The 23,125-nt window shown below is 40.1% G+C and overlaps 1 protein-coding gene across 1 annotated transcript in view; it reads left to right on the top strand.

Annotated features, from left to right (window-relative positions):
• LOC309556798 (uncharacterized protein) overlaps positions 1–23,125 on the top strand; it is a gene marked incomplete at both ends in the record, with an annotated part of 256,883 nt that overhangs the window by 64,075 nt on the left and 169,683 nt on the right. The window contains 2 exons of the mRNA XM_082259313.1: positions 21,307–21,467; positions 21,547–21,607. Of these exons, the coding sequence (XP_082115439.1) occupies positions 21,307–21,467; positions 21,547–21,607 (222 nt within the window). The remainder of the gene's footprint in view (positions 1–21,306; positions 21,468–21,546; positions 21,608–23,125) is intronic.

The raw sequence follows: 23,125 nt of genomic DNA, 5'->3' as shown, positions 1-23,125 counted from the left end.
CAAAATGGACTAGCCTGCTCCATTATTTTTTCACTTTGATTTTTGGGGATGTCTTAAATTCAGACCTTTGTAGGTTGATCATTTTCATTTCCATCAAACAATGTGGTATCCTTTCGTTCCTAACACATTACCCAGTCCATATCAGTATAGATATCTAGCATGATGTTTTTCCCCATTGAGATCTGATGTGTTTTTAAAGTGTTCCTTTACTTTTTTTATCAGTGTGTATATATATATATATATATATATATATTTTTATATATATATATATATATATATATAAATATATATTTATATATATATATATATATATATATATATATATATATATATATATATATATATATATATATATATATCTATATATATATATATATATATATCTATATATATATATATAGATATATATATATATATATACAGTATCTCACAAGAGTAAGAAAACCCCTCACATTTTTGTAAATATTTTATTTTAACTTTTCATGTGACAACACTGAAGAAATGACACTTTGCTACAATTAAAGTAGTGAGTGTACAACTTGTATAACAGTGTAAATGTTCTGTCCCCTCTAAAAAAACTCAACAAACAGCTATTAATGTCTAAACCACTGGCAGCAAAATTTAGTACACCCCTGAGTGAAAATGTCCAGATTGGGCCCAAAGTGTCAATATTTTGTGTGGCCACCATTATTTTCCAGCACTGCCTTAACCCTCTTGGGCATAGGGTTCACCAAAGATTCACAGGTTGCCACTGGAGTCCTCTTCCACTCTTCCATGATGACATCACGGAGCTGGTGGATGTTAGAGACCTTGCGCTTCTCCACCTTCCGTTTGAGGATGCCCCACAGATGCTCAATAGGGTTTAGGTGTAGAGACAATCTTGGCCAGATCATCACTTTTACCCTCAGCTTCTTTAGCAAGGCAGTGGTCATCTTGGAGGTGTGTTTGGGTCCGTTACCATGTTGGAATACTGCCCTGAGGCCCAGTCTCTGAAGGGAGGGGATCATGCTCTGCTTCAGTATGTCACAGTACATGTTGGCATTCATAATTCCCTCAATAAACTGTAGCTCACTCATGCAGCCCCTGACCATGACACTCCCACCACCATGCTTAACTGTAGGTAAGACACACTTGTCTTTGTACTCCTCACCTGGTTGCTACCACACACGCTTGACACCATCTGAACCAAATAAGTTTATCTTGGTCTCATCAGACCACAGGACATGGTTCCAGTGATCCATGTCCTTAGTCTGCTTGTCTTCAGCAAACTGTTTGCAGGCTTTCTTGTGCATCATCTTTAGAAGAAGCTTCCCTCTGGGATGACAGCCCTGCAGACCAATTTAATGCAGTGTGTGGCATATGGTCTGAGCAATAACAGGATGACCCCCACCCCTGACATATAGTTTCTGGAGCGACCTGTGCTAGAGCCTTCCAAGAAAATGTCATTCCCCACGTTGAGTGCGCATTGATTTTTTTCAGAACCGGAAGACCACCAGCCCAATATGCTCCTTGTATTAGACGTACAATCCAATTTGCTAAAGTTCTTTTGGATGCTGTCATTCCTCTTCTAGCTTCATTAGGGATTACAAAGAGACGTTGATCTTTGCGAAAAGGCTACGTTAGCTCAATATATTGCCGGAGAGTCCTTGCCACGCCCAGCTCCTGAAGCTTTAAAGTTGCTGGATCTTCTTCGAAAGTTGGGAGGACCCATTCCTGATTAAGATGGTATATCAAGAGCACCTTGGGGACGAACTGGTGTATTGGTTGAAGAACCCCCATGTCTGGAAAGAATGTAATGTAGGGGTCTTGAGCCCCTAAGGCTTGGATTTCCAAAACCCTTCTGCCAGAGGTGATGGCAATTAGAAAGGCTGCTTTAAGAGTAATATCTTCTAAGGAACATTCTTCAGTGGGTGCAAATGGAGGAGCTGTAAGAATATTGAGAACCAAGGGCAAATCCCATTTTGCATATAAAGACTTTCTCTAAGGCCTTCTGAAAGCACTCTATCAGAGGGTTTAGAGCTTATCTGGTGTCTGTCAGGGCTAATAGGACTGACGCTTGCACCTTAAGGGTACTAAGCCCCAGACCCAAATCCAGCCCTGTTTGTAGAAACAGGAAAATATTGGAAACACTTGGTTTTATTGGGTTGAACTTGTTAGTTTTGGCACATTCTGAGAATTTTTGCTATACTTTGTAGAAGGTGCTATTGGTGGATGCCTTTCTGGCCTGAAGTAGTGTCTGGATTACTTTGTTGAAGCATCCCAAGTTTTCCACCCTCTTTCGCTCAATTTCCAAGCCCTCAAATCCAGGATCTCTAGATGTGGATGGAATAAATTTCTCTGAGACAGAAGGTTGTATGTGTTTGAAAGTGTTAAGGGGTTGCACAGAGATAGCTTGGTGAGGAGTGTGAACCAATGTCTTCTCGCCAGTAAGGAATTACTGCCAGGATGGTTACTTGTTCTTCTGTTAGGCGCTGAAAAAATCTCATTATCACATTATTGTGTATCCCATCTGAAACACCCATGGCTTGACTAGGGCATCCGCCCCTGCCAATTTCCAAGCAGGATATCTGGTAAAGAATCGAGGAGTTTTGGCATTTAGTGGTGATGCAAAAAGATCTATTTGAGGCCTGCCCCATTGGTGGCATATCCAATGGAAAACACTCTGGTCCAGAGACCATTCATGTTGTTGGCGAACTCTCTTGATAGGTGATCCACCAGCTGATTTTCGAGAGCTGGGATATAAGATGCTCTGATATTGGTGTGATTCATTTTGGCCCAAGATAAAATCTGGGCTACTTTGTTGGACAATGACCTTCTGTGATGTCCGTTTGTAACAAGATGGAGATGCATCAGGAGAAATGCCCAGAGCAATATCGCCATCCATGCTGCCCTTAGCTCCAAAATGTTGGACACTATGCACTCTGCGTTGAACTGCCATATTCCCTGAACCAACTGATCTTCGCAGTGGTGCCCCAAAGCAACCCACTTGCTTCTGATTTAAGAGTGATACAAGAGATGGGGCCAAGATGGCAATGATTTAGAAGACTGGGGGCTTTCGTCCACCACCACAGGCTGGATTTCATTGAAAAAGTAATTAGAATCCTCTGGGATAGGGATATTCTCCTCCACAGGGAGAGATCCTCGTTGAAATGTGCGGAGATGCCACCAAGCCCATTTTACCATGGGGATGCACGAGGAAAAGGACACTTAGACATTCTGATGCCGACATGGTCTTGCTGGCCAGTGCTCTTCCTACTTTCCCTATGATCATAGGGATCTTCTATGGTGGGAGTGACACCGCTCCTTTCAGGGTGTCGAACAAAGCCCCCAGGTATGTCATTTTCTGTGCTGGAAAAACCTGGCTTTTTGTAAAATGTATTAGCTATCCATACTTGTTCAGTGTGTCCACAACCTCCTGTAGGTGGTTCTGCAGAGTTCCTCTGTCCTGAGATAGTATCAGTATATCGTCTAGATAATGTTGAATACTGATCTTTTTTCTAAGAGGGGCTAGAATTGCCACTAATACCTTTGTAAAAGTTCTGGGAGCTGTTGATATGCCAAAAGGCAGACAATGGAACTGCAGATGAAGTTCCCCTACCTTGGATTGTAGAAAAGACTGGAAATCGTGATTACTTTGGTATGTGTAGGTAAGCATCGTTGAGGTCTATAGAGACCATCCAATCCTCCGGATGTACTGCTAGAATTACTAAGTTGAGGGGTTCAATCTTGAAATGTTCTAAGCAAATAAATGTGTTTATTCGTTTTAAGTCTGGAACCAGTCTCCAGCCTCCTAATTTTGTGGGTACTAACAAAATTGGGGAAAAAATCCCTAAGAATTTTTCTAAATCCAGAACTGGTGCTACTGCTTCTTGATGTATTAATGTCAGGACATACTGGAAAAGAATCTCACGCTTTTCTTTGGAGTCTGGAAACTTGGTGGGTAGAAAGGAAGGACAGGGAGAATGGTGCTTGAATCTCCAAAAATGCCCCTGACTGATCGTGGAAGTTACCCACTGATTCAAGCAAGTTTCCACCCAAACCTTAGCGAAAGCCATGAGACGGGCACCCACCAGTCTGGTTTGGGTGGGCAAGAAGTCAAAACGATTTTTGATTTTCATGAGAAGTTGTTGCAGACTTCTGCTTTCCCATCTTCAAAAAGATAGCCTGGGAGCCTCTTCTGCCTCTTCTGTATTCTCTTCCTGGCCTTCATGACCTGACATATTTGGCCTTCTGCTAAAAAGCCACTGGAGTTCCTGTTCCTATCTTAAGGAATCAGGCCGCTCTTATCTCCTGTGCCCCTATTATTTGCAGCATCCAGCTTTTCACTGAACAAGCCTTTTCCGTAATAGGGTATGCAACACCATGTTTGTTTGGAGGAAGGGTCCGCCGACCATGGCTTCAGCCAATGTGCCCTTCTGGCGGTAATTGAATACAGAATGGCCGGAGCGGAGCATCTCAATGTATCAATAGCCGCTTAAGCTTTAAAATCTAATGCCAATTTTAATTCATCAAGGGCTTTAATAATCTGGTTAGACTTCACTGTCGGCATGGAGTCAAACAGTTGCACATTTCGGGGGTATCATTTGTGGAAACGCTTATAGGCGATCGGCCCCTTTTTCCCTTTTGCCATTCTTCTCTCACTACCTCTTTTATTTCCATAAGCAGGAAGGTCAGGCACTTTTTCTTCAAATGTGGGAAGTATTTTCTGGATTTGGCAGGGGGTTCCGTTGACTTCTCCCATTGAATCACATCTTTCAATGCGACTTAAAACGGTTCAATAAGGCCAAAATCAAAAGAAGAACAGTTTTCTTCTGTTGTATCTTTGTCATCTTCAGAACTAGAACCTGCATCTGCCAGCTAAACAGAAGTCTCCGCAGATATTTTGCTTGTGGAAGGTGCTGTTAGGTCATAGGATGAGCCTAATTCCCGAATGGAATCTTTAATCAACCTTTTCATAGTGTCTACAAGACTCTTGTTTCTCCTTTTCCTTGTCCCCATCTGCCTCTAGGAAACATGCCTTTCACACTAATTTCTCTGGAAGGGCCTGATTTCCACAGACCCAGCAGGCCTTGTCTCTGGGACGGTTGGAGTAGCCTTCCAAGATGTATGCCAAGGTGATTTCCGGCAATGAGATGCATGAGCAGAGGGTGAATGCTCACGAGCGCATCCTGCACTACCATGACCTCTGGACCTTCTGTCCGACGATTCTCTACTGAATCATCTGTGGTGCAGTCTATAATAGACAGGAGATTCTGGTGTTTCATACAATACGCCCAAATTCTCTTTTAGATGAGGATCTTTTTGATGCAGCACTGGTTTGCGGGAAACAGCTGAAACCGAAAGGGTTAATATAACCAAAGGAAAAGTATATATATATATTTTTTAAACCAAAATATATTTTTCTTTTCATCCTCCTCATGATGCCTTGGGCTGACCCCGTAGGTGCAGAAAAGGCTTCCGTGTCTTTCTATAGAACTGAGAACTCTTTCAGACCTCCCAGGAGATGTTTTCCTATTGACAGCTGCCACCATAATAAACCCAGGGCTTAACTAGGTGTATGGCCACTGATGGCTTCACGAGGCCACCGTGCATGCATCGATGACGTCATACACCCGCAATGTGGCTCTGCCTCTGAGACCAGAAAACTAGCCTCAGGAGACACACACAAAGGGCTGCTGCCACACAGCAAGAAGGAAGGGAAGAAGCTGCCATGGTTGGCCCAAATAAGTATGCCAGAACTGCCCTGGAGAAGGGGTAGGCAGAAAACTAAAAACATTCAGGCCGCGGGCTGTAGAAACATCCAGGCAGGGATCTTGTGCAGCCGACTTCATAGTAGGGGAAGGGGGAATGAGCAATAAATCCCCGGCTCCTAAAACCCACAAAAAGATCCACAGAAAAGTGGGCTCCCATACTTTTTGGTGCATTTAGCAGCCTAGGTGCTGGGACTCCACAAACAGGAGAGCATGAACCTGGTATTGCACCATGTAGTGATGTGATAAGGGCTGTTTCCAGGTGATCCATGATCCTGCAGGCTTGAGGACAGAAAAAAAATGACGAGGAGGGGGGCTGACTCTTTCTTATATAGAGTTAAAGTGGTCCTATGGGTTGCTTGGAGGTGGAGCAACCAACCATGTGTATGCTGTCATCGAGGCACCAGGAAATATATTTACATATATTGAAGTGTCCAGCGAAAGTAGACTTAAGTAGTAGACTTAAGTAGAATTAAGCATGAATCAATAAACATCTAAAGATATACCCAAAACCCAAATGATGTTTCAGTTTAAAATACCTAAATACATTTCAAGTGTATCAAAACAAAATATATTCAAAGTCTAACAGTTTATGTTCATTAAGTAGCCACAGCCTAAATTGAAAATACTGTCTCATGTCAGCAGCTGCAGAGTGAACCCTTGCTCTTTGTGAGCGATGATCTCTCTGCAGAGGTCCAAAACTCCCCTGCTGAGTTAAAGAAAGAGCTATATAGCAGGGGTGCTTTGAGGTAGAGCTCTCAGTGGATGCATAACTATTATTAATTGTAGAGTTAGTAGTCTGATGTACAGGGGGTGTGAGGGACATCTACAGAGAGACTACTGCTTACCTGCAGAGAAATAAAGATCCCACCTTGCAGAGGCCAAGTTTTTCTACTCTGACTGGGGCTGTTTTAGAATGAAAATGTAAGACATTGAGCACTTTTTTGTTTTGATGCACCTGGAATGTATTCAGCTTTATTTGTTTCCTTCTGTTAATGTATTATTGAAGTTATATTCACTGTATTTTCTTGGTAATTTACCAACTTTCTCTGTTACTGTTGCAAAATCTAAAAATAAAGACTTAAATGGGAACTTATAGTGTTTTTTGGCCATTTTTTATTTTATAAAATACATTTTCTTCAATGTAAATAATTAAACGTATGCTTGTTTGTCTAGTAATGCCACCAATTTATACCAATTCTAAGAAAACCAAACACTGCTCATGGCAGGCTGTGTATAAATGCCAAAAACAGACCTGTCTGTGCTATAAAAAGAGGGAGGGGTGTATAATGTAATTACTCTTGTTGTCTAGGTCTGTTTTAAACTAGAGCAGTTTTCTAAGCCCAAGAAAATTAGATTTCTGTTTAGAGTTCCCCACCTTTTGGCTGAAAAGCAGTAAATGTAAAACAACCTGATTTAAAAAAAAAAAAAAAAGTTTTTTTTCCCAATTTGTACTTTCAGGCAGAAAAAAAATATGTAAGGTAAATATAGACTATTTACCATAGACTGATGATTGTAAAGCTGGATTGCTTTGATTGTGTTGTCACTATTGGAATTGGTTTAAATAAATAAATCATACAACAAATGGCAAAAATATTACTTTTTGGTAAAGTAAAAATATTACTTTTTGGTAAAGTAAAAAAATAATTTAAATAAATATAAATGGTAATGTTTGTATAATATATTAAGTTCAAATCATGTGTCAAATGTGGTAAGATAACAGTTACTGCAGTATGTTTTGCTCTTAATGAGTACATTTGGATGCCTATCCTATATAATGACATCTTGGCTGGAAATAGCTGTGCATTTTAAAGATACTTTAAGCATCTCTTGATTACAGGGCAAATTATTAGAGATTAACAGTGCAAGGTCAATTAATACAAAGCATATGTAATATTCTCTTTGAGCAAATTTAAGAACAACATTTATATATTTAAAAAATGTCTCAAACTCTCCATGAATTTGCTTCATTAAGGCTATCTAAATATATTTTGACAGCATCCTAATATCCCCCATGTGTTTGTTCTAAAAGATATAAGAAAAAGCAATGCCGATTTTACCAATGATATGTAGCTGAGAGATTTAATAATGGGTAAACAAACACAACATGTGGTAATCCATTTCAAATTAAAAGTTTATTAAATGCTTGCTTGATGACTTTCTGGCTATTTACAATTAGAGGAGGGAACCCTGAGGGAGTTGAAAACACAGTTGAAATCATTGCTTCAGCAATTCAATGAAAAAATGTTTCTGCTGCCTTCAAAATTGCATATACAGTACAGTATCTTCATGTTCATTAGGGCAACATTTTGCAATGAAATCAAAGATTATTGTATTATTTTTATGAATAAAGTATATAATAATTGCACATTACACAAAAAAATACATGTTACTTGAGAAACATTACTACTTCTCATTCCATTTTATATTAAGTATAGATATCCCACTAAATTCTAAAGGTATAAAATTATATATTATAATTAATATTAAAGCGGAGTTCCGGCCACAAAAAAAAATTTCAATGAACATACCCCCGGGACAGTCAGGGCTAGTACATTCCACAATGGCTAGCCTCTGATCTGTCCCGGTTCGCACTTACCTGCAAGAAGAAATACTCACTTTTAAAATTTCTTCTCCAGCGTTGCCATCTCTGTTGTGGGCAGCTGAAGCCAGGGCGATGCTCTTCTGCGTTCTCTTCCGTGTCTTCTTCTCCCAAAATGCGCCTGCACCGGCCCCTCTCGTCACTTCCGGTGCGGCGCCGCATGCCCAGAAGCTGTTTAGCAGGGAATGCAGCGTCGCACCGGAAGTGACGAGCGGGGCCGGTGCCATTGCATTGATTCCTGGGAGCGATAACGTTCAGCTCCCAGGAATCATTGCAAACCGGAAGTGACGGCGCGGGCCACGGCCGCCGAGGGAGGAAGTGGAAGAAAGGTGAGTATTTCTTTCTACAATAACAAGGTAAGTAAAAAAAATTCCTAACTATCCATTGCCTTTTCAGGTGAAGAAAAGCAAGCGGATGGCCACAAAATCGATTATGTCGATTTTATGGCCGGAACTCCGCTTTAATATCAATTTGGACACATGATTTTAGCAGTTATTTAAGTCCACTTTTTTAAGTATATGTAAGCCATTTTCATGTGTTATGCCCATATGGCCATAGTATGGCGCACCTGTCATGAAGCCAATGGATTAAAAAAAGTGTGGGATAAAGAGACTAATATAATATATAGCAATGAGGTTCGGGTCTGCTGCTGTCATGGGTTTGCAATGCATCCAATGTATTGAATTTAGCAGTCCTAGTGAATTAACAAGAAAATACCCCAGACTGAATTCTTTGTAACCACGATGAACTGTCTTTGAACTGAAGTTAGTTAACTTAGGATAGCTGGCTTAGGCTCCATGCACACTAGGCTTAAAAAAAAAAAAAACACCAGTTCCCTAATCTAATATAGAGCCGTTTTGTACACAGTTTGGGCGAGTTTAGGAGAGTTTAGCTTATTCTCTGGCAGAAAGCTCCACTCAAAAACACAAACCAGAAGGTTTTTTTTTTTTCTGCCTTCTAACGCTGAGCTCAAATTATGTCTGAAATTGTCACAATGTGCATGGACACATAGGATAGCATTGAGCTGCTTCTACAGGCAAAACACAAAACTCCTATAAAAGCAGAGATTTTAAAGCCAGTGCGCATGGAGCATAAGGCAAGCCATACACGGTGCAAATTTCTATCTTGCAACCACAGGTTGCAGGAAAGAAATTTGCATGACTCCCCCATCAACACAGATAGTGCTGACAGGGAAATCACTCCTGCCGAGCCATTATCTGCTACCAGCAGTGGGGCGGGTGGTTGGGGGAAGCCTTCCCCCCAGGAGAAGACAGTGATTATTGCTAGTGGCTATAGCAGTCTCTAGCGATAATAGCGAGAAATTCTGGCAGACTGGTTGTATCCAAGTTGATTGATGGATCAACTGGGTACATTCAGCCTGCCCATTAACTGTTTGAATCTTAGCCTCTTCCTGCTGAACAGGCCAAGATTTGAACCCTGTATGGCCGGCCTTAGAAGGGCTTGGATAAGATAGCCACCTCTCTAAAAAGGGTGAGGTCACAGCAGCCATGATGACAATGTTCTTTATCTGTGATAGGGAAAGCATAGGGAGTGCTGCTGACAAACTCTTTAGGGGGAGAATAGTGTGGAGCTTGTAGGCACAAGCAGGTCTGTTGAAGTACATATGCACATAAGCATTTTACTACCTATGTGACATTCACTAGTAGCTTATAATTATTAGACAATAGGGGAAAAGGAGTTTTACCATATTCCATCTTTCTTACATTTTAAAGGTGATTGTAAAAGCTAATTTTTATTTATTATTTAAAATAAAAAAAAGCTATATTTACCCACTATGTGAAATAGTATTGCATAGAGTGGTCTCTTACTTCCTCTTCTGGAGTCCCCCGTGGGTGCTGTCCACTCCTCCTTTCCTGCGGATGCCCACCCAACAATCAGTGTGCTGAGGGGGCATCTGAGAGGGCACTCTCATGAGCCAGGCTGTTTTCATCCATAGACACAAAGAGCTATTCTTGGCCACACCCCCTCTACCCCTCCTTACAGGATCTGACTTACAGCAGCAGCAGCCAATAGTTGCCACTACTCTTAGAGTCTCCTGTAGACCAGGAAGAGAGAGCAGTGCTGTTGCAGCCGTGGAAGGTGCTGAATTGAGCGAGGAGCCAGGTAAGTGTTTAAATATGGGGAGGGTTCAATAATGCATAGTTTTTTTACCTTAATGCATAGAAAGACTCTACATTCTGTCCATGTCCACAAGCAATACAGGGATAATATTCTGGATTTTTTTTTTCACAGGCTTTTTTTTTTTAATATAAGGTGACAACAGTGTACAGGCATACCCCGAGTACACTCACTTTACATACACTCGCGTACAGACACAGCCTGGTCAGCTTGGCATGACACTACTCCTGGTTTTTAACATTGGCGTCTATGGGAAATCGTGGTCAGCTTGACATGGCACTGTTCCCAAACCATAAGTGACAGGGATACCAAACTTAGGAAGCACCGCGAGGGGACCCAGGACTACAACATATCCTATTTGTGGTCGGCCAGCTTGCCTAGGTTATCTACCATGTTATAGTCCTGGATCCGCTTAACATGCTCCCCAAGCTTGGTGTCCTTGTCACTTATGGTTTGGGAGCAGTGCCATATCAAGCTAACCAAGATTTCCCATGGAACTAGTGTATTTACATGCATTGAGAAATGAAAAAAGGTAATGCTTTACTTTAAGTACATTTTCGTTTTACATACATGCTCTGGTCCCATTGTGTACTTAAAAGTGGTGTATGCCTGTAATATGCCTGGGTGATGTTCATCAACACAGAAGCCTATAGTTTGCTTTGGAGAAGCATGTGACATGGTGATTTTATTGGTTATGTTTACATCTACATTAGGAATCTATGCTTGAGTTCTTTGAATCATAGAAATGAGGTATATTTTCCTATATGCCATTCCTGTATTCACAGATCTGTACACCCAAAAAAATCATTTTAGGGTTCAATATATTTCTGCAACAACATTGATAACTAGCTCTTTTTTTTTAAACTAGGGGCAGTTGTTGGTGACGGTCTATTGAAGAGCTACATTTTTGCCAGCATTTACTCTGCATCCTTACAAAAAAACACTCTGCACACTGTACACTGTCACCCCTGCTGCACTTCAATCCCTTACTTATCCCCATTTTTTTTCCAAAATATCACAGCTATAATCCCTGAACATGTTTTGCTAAATATTAGCCAGCACTAGGAAGGTACATGAATGTAACTAGGTAGAACAGGTTAAAATATGGTAGAACAAGCAAGCAGATGTTTTGCTACACAAGAAATTCAAATGTGTCATCTCAGAAACACTTAAGAAAAGAATTACCAGCAGCAGAGCAGTTTTGTAAGCAGATTAAAGAGCAAGAAGGTTTAGACACCAGGCAGATGTTTTTTTACACAAAAAATAAAATAATTCTAAGACATTTCAGAAAAACTAACAGCAAGGTGGGAGTTTAATATATCTAAGTAGAATGGTCCAAACTGTGCAGACACAAACAAACAAATATGTTTTCTGCATTAAAAATGACCGTGTGATATATTACCCCCCCTGGCGGTATGATTCCTTTGGATTTTAGGTGCCGAAAGCGGTACCATTATTTTGCATGTAATTCTTGTAAATGAGCAGCCCAAACCAACTGTATACATTTATTATATATATATATATATATATATATATATATATATATAATGTATACAGTTGGTTTGGGCTGCACATTCACAAGAATTATGTATATATATATATATATATATATATATATACATATATAAAAAGTACAGTAAAACTGCAGGAAAGGGCACTGGGGGGCAAACTAATATGATTTTTTTTAATTTTGAATTGTATCAGTGTGTTTGGTGTGTTTTTACATTTGAATTTGCCACCGGTTCCACCCCCCTGCGAACTTTGCGTCGCAGGAGACGGAAGCCGGGCACAGAGAGGATCGGGAGGAAGATCTGCCGCGAGACACCGCCGGGACACATCGCTGGATCCCGGTGAAAAGGTAAGTAACCCTGCTTACAGAATCCAGCGATGCTTCTGGCGGTACCCCGAGTGTGGCTCGGGGTTACCGCTTTTGGCTCTGAAATTTAACCCCCGAGCCACGCTCGGGAATACCGCTAAGAAGGTTAACCACTTCTGGACCGGGAGGTTTTACCCCCCTAATGACCAGGCCATTTTTTGCGATTCGGCACTGCGTTACTTTAACGGACAATTGCACAGTCATGTAACACTCGTTTTTTTTTTTTATGCTATAGAAGAAAGTAAATACAAAGGATGGAAAAGAAAGCAAGAAAATGAGGACCGCTACTTTATACAATATAATATGAGTATGCGTATTGTAATAAAAAGGGATGAGCAAGCAGTCAGGTTTGACCTGCTGAAACGTGCAGCATTTGTTTCCTCTGTTCCCCTGCTCCTAACTATTGGCTGTAACTACAGGTTACTACAAACTCTTCACTTTAATTAATTATACCAGTAACTATGTTTCAGGAAACCTGAATGTCATTGAGAGTAATCCCAGGTCCAGACATTTTAAAAAGCAACAAAGACCAAAGCCAAGGAAGTATATATCTTTGCACATGCAGTGTATAAGTAAGAACATAACTATGTCTTCATAGATAAAAACAAAGAAATTAAAATTTCACATGACCGTCACATGACCTACACTGCTTATTCTTATCCTCTTCGTTGCCATTAGCTGCCCTTAGATTATAGTACAAGAGAGGATTATGCTCTGTTTTGTCTTCCAATCCCTCTCCCCTCACCTCAATCCACTTTTCGACAATCCCGCCTTTCCCCCAAGGCATAGGAGTCACTGCTCTGGGTTCCTTCCTGCACCCGAGGGTGAATATGTTCGTTCATCCTCAACAGGGAATTCAGGTTGTTTCTGTGGGACCACATGATTAGCTCACCTCACGTGTCGTCCTTCACTCAACAGCTTTTCCTTTCTTCCCAAATACATTGGTCCTATACTGAATTTGAACAGTTGTGTTCCCTCCATGAGTTGCCCAGACATCTACTTTCCTCCCTTTACTGTTTAATTCATGCACTTACACATGATGACTTGCCAACATACACTAGAATATGGGAATATATAGGATCTGGGTGAGGAGTTTTCGAGGGCGGACTGGCAGACCTCATACCATTTTACACACAAGTCCACTATCTCTTGTTACTTCCAAGAAAAGAATTTAAGATCCTATTGCAGTGGTATAGAGATCCATCAACACTACAAAAAAATTTCCATTAACCCCTGCTTTGTGCTGACATTGTGGCTCAGCTTTAGGTACATACCTACATATCTTGTAGGCATGTGAGAGAATACGCCCCTTCTGGACAAAGGTATTTTATAGGTTTATAGCACCATTTATGAGTAGCCTCTAACACCAACGCTAGCAATTTCCCTTCTCTCTTTGCTTCCTGGTCCTATAGTGTCTCAAAAAGGAGCCTTCTCCACATGTTTTTATCCGCAGCATGCCAACTCATCCCTTTATATTGAAAGTCTGAAACTACACTGCAATTATATTTGTGGTTTTCTACTGTGAACAACATAATGTGCATGGAGGAGATGTTGGCTCTTGATAATAATACTTTTGACAAGTACAAAGTCTTGTGGCATGTTTGGATCCACTTCTCTTCCTTTGACACCCTCACAGCTGTGCTCTCGACCCCAACAGGGTCATCTTTAGTTCATCCTTGACCCCAAATTTTTGGTAGTGTGGGTTTGAGATATCACTCTCCCTGATTTTTCAAATCAGTTCCTTCTTTGGGCCTTATAACTATTGTTGTGGTAACCCTTCTTAAACCACAGATCCTACTAAGTTCAGCGCTCCCAGAGTATCATCCCAGCTCACCCCCTCCTCCCACTCCCTCCTTTCCCCTCTTTTTTTCCCCTCCCCTTTTCCCGTTCTCCTCTCTGATTTCTTTCTTTTTGTCTTCTTTCCTTTTTTATTCCTTTTTATCTCTAAGAATAACATGACAAAATGTTAATTTGCCGTATTTACACCGTATCAAATTGCCAGCAAATTGACCATTTTTGATGGATTGGAAACGGTCCATGCCATATTTTTGTTTTCTATACCTTTCATACTTGAAAATTATATAAAATATAAATGAATGCGCCCTCTATAGATGATATAGTATATCCCCTGCGCACAAGTATCAAAAACAGATGCGTCTTTGGACAGACACTAACGCAGCTACTTGTAAAAAATTGTGTGTAGGTATACTCAGATCACTAGTCACTCAGGACAATGAACTTAGCATAAGTAGCGCGGATAGTACATAATTGTGCATCATAAAAGCAAACAAAATCCTTAAAATGTTCATACAAATAGATAATAAATGCTTTCACAAAAAAGTCCATCCTTGGATCCATAAAAGGGTTCAACAGGATTTCAAAATCCAGCAGCAGTCCACTATACCAAGAAGGAATCACCACTGTGAGTCGGGGTCACCCTCTAACTACACCTCCACCGTTGTGATAGACATAAGGGGGGGTGGCAACTCACCGGAACAAATGGCCCACCTACTCTCATAATATAGGCATACAAGCTTGTGTGTAAATCTCCTTCCTGGGGTCGGCTTCCGCTGCAGATCTTTAAACTTATATCTCCTATATTAACATGCGTCTCTTTTCCTCATAATGAACCAGCCGTCCAGCAAGCATAGAGTAAAACAAAAGAGGAACCGCACTAGCGTGATATTGCTTAACCACTTTAAAACTTTATTCCCAAGAACCCAAATACAATGCACTCACAAACAACAGATGTCAATGCGCTTTCTCAGTAAATAAGTACCGCGGGTACCGTAGTGGGCAATGTTGGTCTGGCTCACCCTCTCCACGCTGGTGTCCCGGACCTCGAAAGCCTCCGCTCGTGTCCCCCGTGTACTTCCGGTCGCCGCAAGGTTCATGCTCTGACGTGTTTCGTCATTTCCGACTTCTTCAAAGGGCGTGAACCTCACGGCGCGGCGCCCGGGTATATAGAGAGATGATTGCTGACAGTTCTGACGTAAAGTGGATATACCACCCCTTTATGCTAATTCAGCCACATCATGGCCGTGAGTACTTCCGCCAATACCAGACTACTGACAGGTCCTACATCCTTCCGTCCCTGCCCATACTAAGGTCCTACTTGCGTCCAGATGCTTCAAACGGCCAAAGTAATTGCTAAAAGGCTATACTCCATATTGGGGGCGGTAGTATAATTTATGAATCTCCTAAAGTTACTTTTCACCCTGTCAGCAATCCTCTACTACAGTCCGTCAACAACAAATTCATAATACAGTGAGCAAATAATATATAATTAAAACTCATATATATATTAAACTCTAGTGCACGCTGCCAATGCACTAACACCCTAAACCATACCACCCAATACACTTGGATATAAGACTCATGTCTGATAAATGTGAATCTTACTGATGGTCTAAAAAAGGAATCAATAAATAAAGTGAATGGAGGTTATAAATTCCAATCTCCCATTCATTGTAATTGAAATTATATTTAAAAGGGGACCACTCAACATAAAAACAAATTCCCCAATATAAACATATGCTCAGGAAGCCCAATTCTCAGATACGGACATAAATATAAAAAATATATAAATATATATATAAACGGCATAGGTTTTGGATAATATAAATAGATAAAATGAATTCATCAATAAATGGAATAAATAGACATGAATAAAATTAGATAAAATTGAATAAAATGGATAAAAAGGACAAGGATATATAATAATATAAAATATCATAAAAAATTCCATAAAAAGTATATACTATCAAAAAATAATAATTAATAGAATCACAAAGGCCTCTCAAAAATGTAGTGTTCCTCACAAGTCACTGATGAAGCAGTTGAGGTCCAAATCAATATTTAATCCTTTGGGGACCAGGGCCTGGGTGAGAAATATCCATTTGGTCTCGCATTTGGATAGTTCTCTTACCCAGTTTGCCCCCCTCCAAGAAGGGGTAACCCTTTCTACAGTATATCCCAAAAGTGGAGACCACTAGGGTCCTGATTGTGGTACCTCCTGAAATGCTCTGAAACACTATGGTATTTGAAACCGTTGATAATATTAGAGATGTGTTCTCCCACCCGTTTCTTGACGGTCCGTTTGGTTCTACCGATATAAATAAGGTTACAGGGGCACATCAGAGCGTATACCACGTGTGTGGTGTCACAAGTCATCAAATTCTGAATTTTAAAATGTTTCCCTATTGCAGGGACTCCAAACTCGTCTCTTTTCTTTAGATTGGACCTTGTAAAAGAACATGCCCTACATCGCCCACATGTGTGAAAACCTTCGGGGGATCCAAGACCTTCCTGACTAACCTGTCCCCAAAATTAGGGGCTTTACGATATATAAAGGAAGGATTGGCCGGTAGCACTGGGCCCAATACCCGATCTTTCTGTAGCATAGGCCAATGTTTTCTGAAAATTGCCTCAACATTCTTATAATCACTTGAGAAGTCGGATAGAAAGCTCCATTCCTTCGTATTGTCCGCAGATCTATTTTTAGTTTTTAAAACCTCTGACCTTGGCAGATCAAGAATTTTCTTGATCTCTTGGTCCAGACAATCTTCTTCGTAACCTTTTTGTAAGAACCTATCTTTTATTACTGCAGATTGTGTCAAATAATCCTGGTCAAATGTACAATTTCGCTTGACCCTCATGAATTGACCCCTTGGTATATTTTTTAACCACGTAGGGTGATGGCCACTCATGATAGATAGGTAACTATTCCAATCGGTCTGTTTAAAATAAACCTTTGTGGCAAAACCATTAAAATGTCTAAAAATAGTAACGTCTGAAAACTGGATGTTGGTTCTGTCCCAATGGAATTCCAACTTAATATTGTTGGAATTAGAATTCAAATGGGACATAAAAGACAAGAGAGATTCTTCAGAGCCTTCCCAGATGAACAAAATGTCATCAATAAATCTTTTATAAAACCATAATTCTTTTTTCGGCTGATTAAAAACAAATTTGTCTTCCCATTCTGCCATGAAAATGTTTGCCAAACTAGGGGCAAATTTGGCCACCTTTCATACTTGGTTCTTTTGCTGAGTGCTCGATGGACTATATCATAATGTTTCTTCTACTAAACCTGTTTCTCTAATGTGACACTACCCATACTTTCTATGATATACTATTAGTCATGCTGTGGGCGATAGCCTTTGAGCCGAATTGATGTTCTCCTTCATTACTGGCATGAGGACCGGTATCTGATAGTGCGGGTGGATGGCAGATTACATGTATCGGAGCATTCGCAGCTCCTTCGTCAGACCTCGTGAAGGACGAAGGAGCTGCGCATGCTCCGAAACATGTAACCTGCCATCCACCCGCACTATCGGATACTGGCTGCCTGCATCTCTGCGTGGTTGTCAGCAGTCCTCACACCGCACAGCAAACGCCCGCACAGGAAGCAGAGTCCCAGACGTCCGCTCATCTGAGCGTTGGCTCCCTTGATTCCAGAAGTCATATCAGATTCACCTCAGCTCTTTCTTTTATCTGCCATGGCTTACATTTTGTAAGTGCTTTTAATCCTTTATCCTGCAATAAAAACGTTAGATACTGCACTTAGAGGCACCTTATTTTTCCTTCATTCAAGCAGCTATATTTTCTTTCTTTGAAACCAATTAAGAGTTTCCTTCGTTTTGTGATTACCGACATGTGGTGAAAATTTAATTTCAATAGCACCTTTAGAAATATATTTACCTAGAAAAATGGTGACATGTTCAATACTTATTTTACCTGCTGTACATATAAAGTATAGAGATGTACCGAACTGTTCGCCGGCGGACAGTTCCCGGCGAACTTAGCATGTTCGCGTTCGCCGCTGCGGGCGAACATATGCGATGTTCGGTCCGTCCCCTATAGTACATCATTGAGGCAAACTTTGACCCTGAACTTCACAGTCAGCAGGCACATTTCCAACCAATCAGCATACCTCCCTCCCACACCCTCCCACCTCTTATAAATAAGCAAGGGCAGCATCCATCTTAGATCATTCTGAAGCAGTGTGTTAGTGAGAGCAGGGAGAGTGTTGCTGCTGCTGCTGCTGCTGTTAATAGCTAGGGACAGTTGTTAGTCAGTGTTCCTGGTCTTGCTAGTCAGTGTTCTAAGGGCTGGTATTTGTGTAATTTTTATATATATATATATATATATATATATCTAGTGTCCCCAAAAGCGATTTTAAGGGCTGGTAATTGAGTTTTTTCTTTATATATATATATATATATATATATATATATATATATATATATATATATATATTATATATATATATATATATATATATCTAGTGTCCCCAAAAGCCCTTTTAAGGGCTGGTAATTGAGTATTTTTTTTTATTTATATATATATATATATATATATATATATCTAGTGTCCCCAAAAGCCCTTTTTAGGGCTGGTAATTGAGTATTTTATATATATATATATATATATATATATATATATACATATCTATTGTACACTGCAGTTGCCTGCCCGCTGTGTGTGAGAGGCCACAGACCCACCACAGACTGTACTGTGTGCACACCACACTCATTTCGGGTGGCACAGGCACAGTACCTTGCATTTTAAAAAATATTTTTTTTTCCTCTGTCATAATTGCAGTGAGTGCTGTGTCAGGTCTACAGAGTGCACTGTACCCACTGCAGTGCACTGCCCACCACTGATATATATACGGTGGCACAGCATCTTGTTGCAAATTGAAAAAAAAAATATTTTTTATTATTGCAGTTGCCTGGGCTGCCAGTGACTGTCAGGTCCACAGAGTGTACTGTGCCCACTGTAGTGCCACTGCGTGCCCACCCACCACTGATATATATACGGTGACACAGCAGCTTGCAAAGTAAAAATATATATATTTTTTTATAATTGCAGTTGCCTGGGTGCCAGTGACTGTCAGGTCCACAGAGTGTACTGTGCCCACTGCAGTGCCACTGCCCACCCACCACTGATATATACGGTGGCAGGCATGACTTTTTTTGGATTAGTGTCTGGGGGGGGGGGGGTCTAAAAAGCGTACCTGTGAAGTTTCAGCTCTGTAGCATGTCCAGAACCAGAAAAAAAAGATCATATAGGTGTAAAAGGGGTTCCCACCATCCCTGCTCTACTGAAAAATGATCATTTTTTTCTGGTTCTGGACATGCTACAGAGCTGAAACTTCACAGGTACACTCTTCACAGGTACACTTTTTAGACCCCCTAGACACTAAATCACACAAAAAAAGTTCTTAAAAATTGTCATTTTTGATAGAGAGTCAATTATTGGAAAAATTAAAAAAAAAAAACTTAAAAAAAAAAAATGTCTTTGTATTTATTGTCTGGGGGGTCTAAAAAGCGTACCTGTGAAGTTTCAGCTCTGTAGCATGTCCAGAACCAGAAAAAAAGATCATATAGGTGTAAAAGGGGTTCCCATCATCCCTGCTCTACTGAAAAATTATCTTTTTTTCTGGTTCTGGACATGCTACAGAGCTGAAACTTCCCAGGTACACTTTTTAGACCCCTAGACACTAAATCACACAAAAAAGTTCTTAAAAATTGTCATTTTTGATAGAGAGCCAATTATTGGAAAAAAAAAAAAAAACTTAAAAAAAAAAAAAAATTCTTTGTATTTATTGTCTGGGGGGTCTAAAAAGCGTACCTGTGAAGTTTCAGCTCTGTAGCATGTCCAGAACCAGAAAAAAAGATCATATAGGTGTAAAAGGGGTTCCCACCATCCCTGCTCTACTGAAAAATTATCTTTTTTTCTGGTTCTGGACATGCTACAGAGCTGAAACTTCACAGGTACACTTTTTAGACCCCCTAGACACTAAATCACACAAAAAAGTTCTTAAAGTTAGGGCTAGGGTTAGGGTTAGGGCTAGGGTTAGGGTTATTTTTAGTTAGACGGTTAGGGTTAGAGGCGTAGGGGTAGGGTTACTAACTCTAACCCTAAGTATCTCACCATAACCCTAACCCTAGCCCCTAACACTAAACCTAACCCTAACCCTTAAAGCCCAGTTCCTGTCCCATTTTGGTCGGTTCTGGTCTGTTTGCGTTTTTTTGCGGTTGTTTGCGGTGCGTTAAATGGGGAGTTTGGTCTGTCACTGTGAAGAGGGCGTAACCCTTACACTACCTGATCGATACAACATCATACCTGATCGTATACACACACTGGATGTTTTAAAGCACGTTATTCCAAACAATTTAGGAATGTTAGGTGATTTATGCCCTTTATGGAATAAAACCCGACTCTGCGTCAACTACGTAATTTTCCATGGGAGTTTTGCCATGGATCCCCCTCCGGCATGCCACAGTCCAGGTGTTTGTCCCCTTGAAACAACTTTTCCATTACTATTGTGGCCAGAAAGAGTCCCTGTGGGTTTTAAAATTCGCCTGCCTATTAAAGTCTATGGCGGTTCGCAATGTTCGCCGGTTCGCGAACATTCGCAGATGTTCGCGTTCGCCGTTCACGAACGGCGAATTTTATGTTCGCGACATCACTAATAAAGTATAACAAATCTACATATACAATATATATCAAAATATCCAGTAGCACTTCTCGTTGGCATTTTTGATGTTTTCATAGTCTTACAGTTTGATACCTGAAACCAAAACAGAGAAATACTTTTTAAAAACTCCAGTTACTGCCATTTCAACATGAACAACATTCAGCTTTGTGGACACTACCGAACAATTCTTATTTACAGAGGTATTATGCAGCAAGAGTGCACATAAAAACCATGCATGGTTTGGTACTTAGATTTCCCAACAGAGTTTTACATGTAGTTTCTTTTACATTTGTTTCTTCAATCCTAAATGAGCTTTGACAGGGCTGAAATACTGAGACATGGTGCATCCAAAGGGATTCTGCTTGACAAGCTTCATAGTGCTCCTAATGCACTGAAAACATGTGGAAGGAATTGGTCTTTTACTTTTCACAGCTTGTCATTTCCTTCACAGGACAACCCTTGGCCTCTCAAAGAGAACCTAATGTTCACAAGGAATTACTTCCCAGTGCTGCGAAGGATTTGGAAACACATCCTAATGCAGCGAAAGGAAAGGAGAGGAACATTTTAAATGAAGCAAAGCTACAGCAGACAAGTTTGACGCAAGTTGTTCAGGTTCAATGATAAATTGATGCTTTGTGATTTTCTGTTTTTGGAGAATTAGATAATATTAGATAACATTATGTTTTCTTAGGTGGAAGAAACATCAGAAGAAAGTACAGTAAGACATATCAGGAGAAAAATGCACAAAAAAGGTAATAGAACAAAGGATGACTGAATGATGAAATGATGACCTTTTTAAACTCGCTTAACTACTGAAAATAAAATTCTATGCTCTGTCGTAATGTCGCAAAGAATGATGGATAATGAGATTGTAAACCTAAACTGGGAAAACTACACAGCCTTCTAATGCTGTACTTTACCTTTGAAAATGCTAGTTTCTTGGCAGTTTTACTGATCTAAAGGCCTCAATGCTTTTTAAGTCACAGAGCTTTAACGGATCAGGAGATTTGACTTCTCTCTGACCTCTCTAGATGCATGTTTCTTTTCTGCAGCACTGATTCAGAAAGCATTAGGGAAAGTGATGAACACTAACATTTTTTTTAAGAAGGTCAGCAATTGCTATTTCCATTAATCCCACATATTTTTTTCAAGTAGTGTAATTAAAATGTGATGTTTAGCCCCCGTTCAAATTGAGACAATTTGACATGATGTTAAATCACATGCCAAATTGGAGCCTATTGCCGTCAACGGCACTTTCCGAATCAGTGTAATGCCGACTTTGTGGTGCCGCACCGATTCCCAAAAGTAGTTCCTGCACTACTTTTGGTGACTTTGGTGGTGATTTTAATAGACATCTCTGCATGAACTTCCACAGATGTCTCTCAAATCGCCCCCGAAGTCGGACTGAAATGCCGGTTTGAAATTGTGCTGATTTCAAACCCTCATTCAGTGTGAACGTAGAATAGGTCCCAAACCAGTCTAAATATACGCCATGCCTCTTTCTGAAGTCCCGCATCTTTTTCTTAGGGTGCCATCAAGTATTTACTAGAACATTAGGGTAGGTCTCTTTCCTATTCTAAGATATGCAAGTCTTGGATTAAACAGGCAATTTAATTTGACTGGGCGGTTATAAATGATAAAAAAAAAACATAAGAAACACAGAATAAACTATATGTAGAAATACAGACAACAAACTAATACATATATCTTATTTATTATTTGAAAAACATAAAAATATTGATAATTTACAGATATTCTTCAGTCTGTAAGCAATGTCTATGGGCAAATATAATCATAACTACAGCAGCATTTACTCACTTCCACATAAACAAGACTCTTTTTGATTTGGTGGCAAATTAAGCTGTCATTATATTTACTGCACCTTGAATGTTGGGGACTAGTCTACTTGCTATTAAAGTATGTGAATGTACAAACTTGACACCAATGACATTTTCAGAAAAGAGTCAAGAAATACCTTGTATTTCAACCCTGGCATGATTTATTAGTACCACATACAGAAAGTCTCTTGTTGTTCCTATGACCCTTGGCACTAAAAATTTTTGTGAGCACATTTTAAATCGGCTTGCAATCTAGTGCTGTTCAAGTCATAAAAACAAAGAAATTTAAGTCAGTCAAATGTCGATTTTTCCTGATCATGTTTTCTATTCCTTTGTTCCAGATGTATAAGCGTGCATGATTAATCATTTGTGAGTGACTGCAACAATTAAGAAAAAAGTTGTAGACTATGCAATGCTTTTCTGATTGCTAGA

Source organism: Pelophylax lessonae (genome assembly GCF_965119305.1).
Source record: "Pelophylax lessonae genome assembly, chromosome: 5".
NCBI classification, from domain to species: domain Eukaryota; kingdom Metazoa; phylum Chordata; class Amphibia; order Anura; family Ranidae; genus Pelophylax; species Pelophylax lessonae.
This window is presented reverse-complemented; position numbering and strand designations above follow the sequence as displayed.